At 35.9% G+C, this 8,170-nt stretch overlaps 1 protein-coding gene across 1 annotated transcript in view; it reads right to left on the bottom strand.

Annotated features, from left to right (window-relative positions):
• Nucleotides 1–3,541: 3,541 nt before the first annotated feature.
• Nucleotides 3,542–8,170, bottom strand: part of GDA (guanine deaminase) — a 54,817-nt gene continuing 50,188 nt past the window's right edge. Inside the window, exon 13 of the mRNA XM_008069915.2 lies at nt 3,542–7,530. Within this exon, the coding sequence (XP_008068106.1) occupies nt 7,460–7,530 (71 nt within the window). The 3' untranslated portion in view covers nt 3,542–7,459. The remainder of the gene's footprint in view (nt 7,531–8,170) is intronic.

The following is an 8,170-nucleotide window of genomic DNA, read 5'->3' as shown; positions in this document are numbered from 1 at the left end:
TCTCATTAGCAATTATGCAACCATAACAATTTAGCTGTGTTAGTTTTATTTCATTATGTTTAGTTCACTTTATATGTTTATTCAGAGTAAAGATTAGTATATGTATTTTCACAGTAAGTCACTTTCATAGTTATTTCTTAAATGCTAGCCACTGTTGTTTGGTCAAGTTAATGGACTTCATATTTCTACTATCACTAGGTACAATCTATAGTTTTGTTTTAGTGATTTTAAGGCTTTTTAATTAGACAAGTGATGTGGAACCAAAATCAAAGTAAACCTTGTATACATTATGTTTAGTTTAAATGAAACTCCTTTTAAACTTATCTCAAGACTCATGAACTGAAAGTAGATAGTGTTCTTGGCTTGTTTGTTTCTTCTAAGACCGCTAGATGGTGGTAACTTTTAAAGGATATGTACGTGAAGGAATTTTCTTTGTCTTGCCCCTTTACGAATAGTATAAAAGCTTTCTGTTAACTAATAAAGGATGTCATCTGTTCAGGAAGCAGGTGTCCGAGTATAATATTTTTGTCTTTCGCCTATCTGTCTCTTCTTCAGGAAACTTCACGACCTTTGCAGGGGCAGGAGCCCCGCACTCCAAGACAGCAAATTCTAGATTTTTTTTTTTAAAAAGAACAAAACTCATTCCTGGGCAGTTCACTTATAGGTACAACAGATTAGGGCTTTATTTGACACCAGTTAAGCAAAAGTCTGATTTGGAGACTGGCCAAGACTAAAAGGACAGAAATTAATTCTACAGTGAAGCCTCAAGTTCCAGTTTTCAAGCCAGTGCGTGAGAACCCCTTGTCGTGTGACCCAATGACAATCTTTCTAGGGACTTTAATTCTTTCAAGTTTGATTTTACTGCTTGTCACTTTGGGCCCTCTTTCTACAGACAGGGAATAAATGTGTGCTTACTTTCTATAGGCCTGGTCAGGCTCTAGGCAATAGAGGAGGGCCGAAGTGTCTATGAAATTCCATGTGATCTGTTCATTTTGGTTTTTAATCACTTTTTGTATGAAGAAAAAAATTTTTTTTCCTGAGTTACCACTGAGAATTTTTCAACAAAGTTTTTGCCATAAAGAAAAGTTTTTAGCTCTCTTTCCTCTATTCCCACTCTGAAATATAGATTTAACTATTATGGAAGAATGAAAAATTTTAAAAATATGATGATTTGATGTAATATTACATTGATGATATAGGTTAAGGGCAGGTTTAGAGGTAAAAGAGGATAAGTTTGAATGCATTTTTTAAAAAGAATTACATTTAAAAATGCTGTCCTATCACTTTAAAGGACAGTGAACACTTCCCTTTCATCCTATTTTAAAGCAATATGAAGGCCCGGAATGGTGGTTCATGCCTGTAATCCCCACATTTTGGAAGGCTGAGGCAGAAGGATCACCTGAGCCCAGCAGGTCGAGGCTGCGGTGACCATGAGCGTGCCACTGCACTCCAGCCTGGGCAACAGAATGAGACTCCAACTCAAAAAAAAAAAAAAAAAAGAATTACAGTTTAATATGCTGCCCTATCACTTTAAATGACAGAGAACACTTTTCTTTTATCCTATTATTATTATTATTATTATTATTATTAAGAGTCTGAGTCTCACTCTGTCACCCAGGCCACCACACTCGGCTAATTTTTTGATCTGTTGTAGAGATGAGGTCTAAGTTGCCCAGGCTGGTCTTGAATCCCTGAGCTCAGGCAATCTTCTCGTCTCTGTCTCCCAAAATGCTGGAATTACAGGCATGAGCCACCATGTCCAGCCTCTATTTTAAAACAATATTAAAACAAAACAAAACAAAACCCCTGCTCTTATTGATGAGTTACTTGTGAGTTCTGCTCTAGCAACTGAGTAGCCTCTTCCTGCAGTCTTAAAACACCCTACCAAGAGTCCTGATTTTACTTCTGGCAGGTATTTGGTCTAAATCTTATTTTGTCTAAATCTTGAATTTAGAATGATGCAATAATTCACATGTGTCTACTGATTACCCATTGAAGTACTCTGTGTCCAAAGTGTGCACACCGGACACACACTATTGCTAAACTATGCACATGAAATTTCTCTTCTGGGTATTTGGACTAAATTGCTCTATAGGAAGAAAAGGAAGTGTTTGGTAACTGTGTGAATTAGGTTCACCATGTCCACTGCACCTTGGACTGCAATTTCTACCACCTGCTTGAGTCTGGTAAGATGGACCGATTGCACAACAAATTAAGTAAAGCAACTTTGCAACTCACAGAAAGGCATCAGGGGGCAATAAAAGCTTAGGATTTCCAGCGGGCCAGTCCTCCAAGGCTCCAGATAGCTGTCAAGGGCGAATGGAGTCTAGTCTGCACGCTGCTGAGTGACCTGCAAAGCATGCTCTCCTGGATTTTATACCTAGGGGATGCTTCATATAAAGCATCCTGGGCTAAAGCATTGCAGGGCATTCTGTTCCAGGAGAGATGAGAACAAAGCTCAGGCTGTTGCAGCTAGCTCTTCCGTATCTCAGAGTGTTGCATTTCGAGCACATTCTACAGTCACTCTGAGAACTACAAACAAGTTAGACCACCAGTGCAATCCAGGGACTTGCCTTGCAAGTTGCTCAGACACTGAGGATGAATTTTGAGACCATATCTACTACTTTCTTTATGTTTCATGGTATAAATAAAAATAATGAACATATAATCGTGTTGAAAAAAATCAGAAACAATGTTTTTATGTAAAGGAAGATCCTTAAAATCACTTGCTTTCGATTCTAAAAAATACACTGATAAAAATATGTTTTTGAATTATTTCTATTTCTGTTCTGCCTATATTCATTTTGAAGATAATAGCTACCTAATAGTGAGCACCCAAAAGTTATCTTAAGTGCTAGCTGGGTAACATTTTCTTTAATCTTCATGTAACATTTTCTTTAATCTTCATGACTCTGAGGCAAGCACTCATGTCATCCCCATTTCACAGAGGAAAAAATGGAGCCATGGAGACTTAAAGTAACATGTCCGTCACCCAGAGAGGCAGTGATCAAGCTTAGACTGAAACAAAGCTTGAAAGATACGGGAAAACTGCTTCTACACCACAGGTGATGATTCATTAGTGATTCAAGAAACCAATTGTGGAACCACCATCAGCATAATAAAACAAAATAAAATGAAATAGAACAATAGTATAGAAATTAGCCCAGGCATCATAGATAGAAAAAGTATTATTCTGTGAAACTTTTGTTTTAAATACACATGAGTATGTGTAAACTGATTCTTGATACAAAGTGCATTTCTCATTCTGTTGTGGCTTAAAATATAAGAAATATGCACTATGCTGAAATAAAAAGAAATAGCAATATGATTCTAAAGGACTGAACATTATAGCTTGATTTTTAAAAGCTATGTATAGTGACTATCAGAGGATGGAAGATACATGTTGGTCCACAGCTAAATATTCTCATCTACTTTTTAAAATTCGTGCTAAAAGAAGAAAAATATTGTACGATTAATCCCCCTTCTAGTAGACTGATAGAACTTACGGCAGAACTGAACAGAGAAAACTCACTACAACAAATAACGTAAACACAAAATCTCGTTTATTTTTGTCTGAAGCACACAGGAGCTCACTCAGCACAATAACAATAAGCAAATCATACAAATATTTAGGGAAAAATGTTCCCATGTGTACATACATGTGGTCTTAACAGCAGCAATCAGGAGTTTAACAACAAGGTAAGGTGGTTTTTTTCTAAAGAATGTTTTCTGACAGGCTTTTGAATAGGAAATAGAAAGTTAAATCACTGTCACATAAGAGATGAGCTAAGAATAACATCTGCTACTCCCATCACTTGAACCCTGTGAACTGGGAAAGCCATCTTGGAATTCACATTCAATTCCATCATTGGCCTTTTGATGTTTACATTTCATTAAATTTGGACTGGATTCACAAACCCCTCAGCTCTCAGTCTCTCACACTCAGGGTTGTGGGAGGGAAAAGGAGGAGAGGCTGGGTTTCAAAACATGCATGGTGACCAATGTTAGGGTATTCTAACAGTGTCCTTTCATCCGCACACTTCTTTTCAGGCTTTTCCTTCAGACATTATAAAGTGTGAGGTCCAAAGGCATACTTAAGGTGACTGGAGATCTGAAATTTCAAATATCTCGTTTAAGCCTCCCAAAGAAACTTTAAAATTCATAATAATTCATGCAATTTAAAAATATTTCAAGTCATTGCCCATAACACATTTCTTAGTCCATCTCTTAATAGCTCAGAACACTCTTTTTAAACATCATCCGCAACTTTAAAAATGGACAACAATGAAGATATTTTTTAAAAGTTCCAGAAACCTCCAATTCTGGATCTCTCCCACGGGCAGCACAAGGTAAAATTGATACAATGTGCCTTCCAGCTTGCCTTTAAAGCTTTCCATATGTCTGGTTCGGAGGTGAAAGGATTAAAAATAGGAAGAGTCTGGTAGAGTGAAGATTCAAAATGCATTGCTAGCTCTCACACCCATTACGTTTCTTCTGTAAGATCTCAGCTGTAGCTGCCAACAGGGATATTCAAGGGCACACTTGAAAGTCAGCTAAGCATAACAGGAAGTGTTTCCTACCATTTCCTCTCCTTTAACCTGAGGAATTCTCACTGAAGTAAAAAAGAGATTCAATGGGGCTTGATTCTCACAGCATCAACTTAGGCCTCCTCTTGGCAAAAAGGGAGCTTGTTCCAAGATGCCCTCTTGGAGTCTAAAACCTTTGATAATTCAACTAGAGAAAAAGTTGAGAAAATAAATAAGACAGCAGTCTCCTTGCTCTCAGTTTAGGACAACATTTTACATCCTAATCTTTTATTTTTCGTGTTTCCTTTTCACTTCAAAATTACATTCATCTTAGTTGATATGCCTGTTTTGGTGTCCTGGTTGCAAAAATATTTTGTAAATTTATGAAAGTCAATATTTTTTAATACATTTTTATCTTTTAAAGTGTATTCCATTAAAAATGCCATGAAGCATGAGGCAGATGGTGGAGGGTAAGGTGAGGAGGTTGATAAGTTAAAATTATTCCTTTCCTGTCAGAGAGCAAAATATTCAAACATAAAGTGACAAATAGGATTGGCTCAGAATAGTGCCTCTCCACAATTCAAAAACCCAACCTACACTAGGCAAAGGCAACATTTCAAAGTGCAGAAAATCGAGCCCCATGAATAGCTCATGCCTGTGGCACTGGAATAAAGCATACATAACACTCAGGAACACTGCACTTGGAGAAATAAAACACGTAAGTTATAAGTAATGCAGAGAGATCAAAGTACATGTAAACATTTCAAAACATTCTATTTTTACTAGAAAAGATATTGAGGTCTTAACATTCTATCAGGGCTAAATGTAATGTTTGACAGAATGGTTGTATATGGCCATTCTTCCCACTTCTGATGCTACACTTATATTTACTGCATGTGAATCCTATATCTAGATGAAAACTGACGTTCAACATCAAAATGTACACCCTTGAGGAAGGTAAAAGTGTGGGATCTTGCAAAGGCTGGATGCAGGTTCTGCCTATTATGGATCTTACACATCTCATCTAAATTCCGAAGCCCACTCATCTGGTAAAACACCATGTATCCAAGTTCCTTTGGCAGGATTGGAGGATAGAGCAGAAAACACTTGCCAGCACTAAAGAGAAGTGTTTGGAGACACTTGGCGGAACATCTTTGACATGGCTCAAGAATAAGAAATACTAGAAATACAAACTGAGACTGGAATTGGGATTTACTGAGTTTCTTAATATCCCACAAAACAAACTTGGGATTTTTTCTTGAAAAGAAAAACAAAAAAAGACCAAAATTGTGTTCCATCTTTATAATGAAGACACAATGAAATCTAAAAGTGTTTTTACCAGAAAAACAATAGTGGACAAATTACTACTGAATTAGTAATATGTGAAAATAAAATTTATATTACAGGAGGGGAAAGTTGTATTCTTAGCTTTGTAACTATTAGGTTAGCTATATTATATAAAGTTTTCTACCGTAAGATAACATTAGGGAGTCACACCTAAGCCCTAGAAATGACTGTTGTAATATATTAAGAAAGTCTATAGCTTTTCCTCGTTTATATATAGTATTTGACGTTAAATAAGAAAAATATAGGATTGAAATAACATTTACATCAATATTTCTTAAGGATTTACCATCAGGTCATACTTTGAGTTTAATTCTAGGTTATAGGAAAGCATACTATATTAGTTAGGAAGCATAAAAATACTCTTTGCTTTGTTTAACGTCCCTAGATGTGTAGTACAAATTAAGTTCTATTAATATAAATATTAAGTGGGAGAGCTATGTATTTTTCATTATCCCAAAATTCTAATATCCTAAAAATTATAAGGAATTAAACAGACAATTGAATAAAATTAGAAAATAGAGAGATTTCATATATAGGGTTTAAAGGTTTTTAATAATATTTCTTTAACAGGATTTCTTCACTTTAATACTCTAGCAAACTGATATCCAAGTATGAGATTTCCAGCAACTACAGCATAGTGTTTGGGAAGAACAGGCCATTGCAGTAGGACCCTTTTTGTTAGTATCAGCAGTTCCCAGATGCATAGTACTTGCTCCAATTTATGAGGACTCCAGTCTACAGAACAGTGGAGTATGGAATTTGTTTCTTTTCTAATACAATGGAAGCAATTATAACATCTCACAGTTATAAATTAACACAAAATACAACTATTTATGCCATGTAGTTATATGAATAATATTCCTAAGAGACTTTAAATCTTTAATACCCAACTTCTGTCAAACACTTTGAAACACAAGACTATATTAAGAAAGCATGTGGCATTCAATTTCTGACATTCATCCCCAAAGAAGGCAAAGCACAACAATAACACATCTCTGAAATGCAAATTCCATTAAGTGCAAGTTCTAAAACACAAGTTCAACCTAGAAACACGTTTTAAAATTCAACGAGTTCTCTTTTTAAATTAATATGCTCAATATATAATTTTCAAACACAATCTGAAGTGATCTTCCAACATTTGTTCACAGCCTAACTCTTGCTCCCTCATAAAAATATACTCACAAGTTCATTTTCAGTTTTCTAATTTTTGCATTTATTAGCTCAAAATATCTAACCATATAGGAATATCTTTTCTTTCATGTTTCTAAATATGATAAAGATTTTACTTAAATCTCATAACAAGAACACCATCAGCAATAGCATTCCCTTTTGTTTGAGCTTAAAGTAAATCTGAACAGCTCAAAAGGGAGGCATTTCCATAAAATTATGAACCCTCTCAACCAGAGTTGAGAATTAGTGCAACTTCCTTCTAACAATTTGTCAAGTGAATACTGTAACTAGACACAGAAAGAGATAGTCATCCCAAGAACAAGGTACTATTTTTTTGACGTTCTAACTCCACCTGGGCACAAGGGAGATGGAGAATCACGTTAATCCCAGGAGAACTCCGTAGATACCTGAGGGTCTTACACTGAGCTGGAAAATGGAACCACCTGTTTTCCGCCCACATAAACCTCCTCAATATTTCGATCATCTCCTGAAAGAAAAATCAAGTAATCATTTATAAAGCGCTTTTATGTCAATAATTATTTTAATTGCCATTGGGAGAGATTTTTTTAAAAAGATACTTCTAAGAGAAGAAACACGAAAAGCTGCCTTTCTCTCAAATCATTTATAATCTGGACAGGGAAACATAATCAATAGTAGATGTCATCACTGATTTGATGATGAGGGTGTGAATTTGCATCAAAGGCAGAAATCACACAAAGTGGAATTAACCTCCTATAGCTGTTCTTTCAACTAAAGTGATTAGTTTGCATTCTAGCCCCAAGTGGGGAAAAAATACTTATCTTTACACTCCAGAATCATACTCAACATAGTAAGAGGAACAGTCTGCAGAAACTGAGCTCCACAAGAAATAACTCATTTGTCTCTCCCACCTCAAGTTCACTCAGTACTAAGCTCACTGAGTGGACTGGAGGCAGAGAATCTTCTGCACTACTTATTGTTTTACTCTGTCAGTGAATAGAATCGAATTGAATATGTATACATTGCAAGCACGTGTGGCGACACTCCACTACATTTTTATCACAAAAACAACATGGCAGAGCAGAATGAGTGTAAAAGGATTGAACATGAAGATCTCTTTCCTTCTGGCCTTCCATTCCTCGGCTTAG

This window comes from Carlito syrichta, unplaced genomic scaffold (assembly GCF_000164805.1).
Source record: "Carlito syrichta isolate Samal-C Ts95f unplaced genomic scaffold, Tarsius_syrichta-2.0.1 Scaffold312501, whole genome shotgun sequence".
Lineage (NCBI taxonomy): Eukaryota > Metazoa > Chordata > Mammalia > Primates > Tarsiidae > Carlito > Carlito syrichta.
Note: the sequence above shows the minus strand (reverse complement) of the source record. Positions and strands in the feature narration are given on the sequence as shown.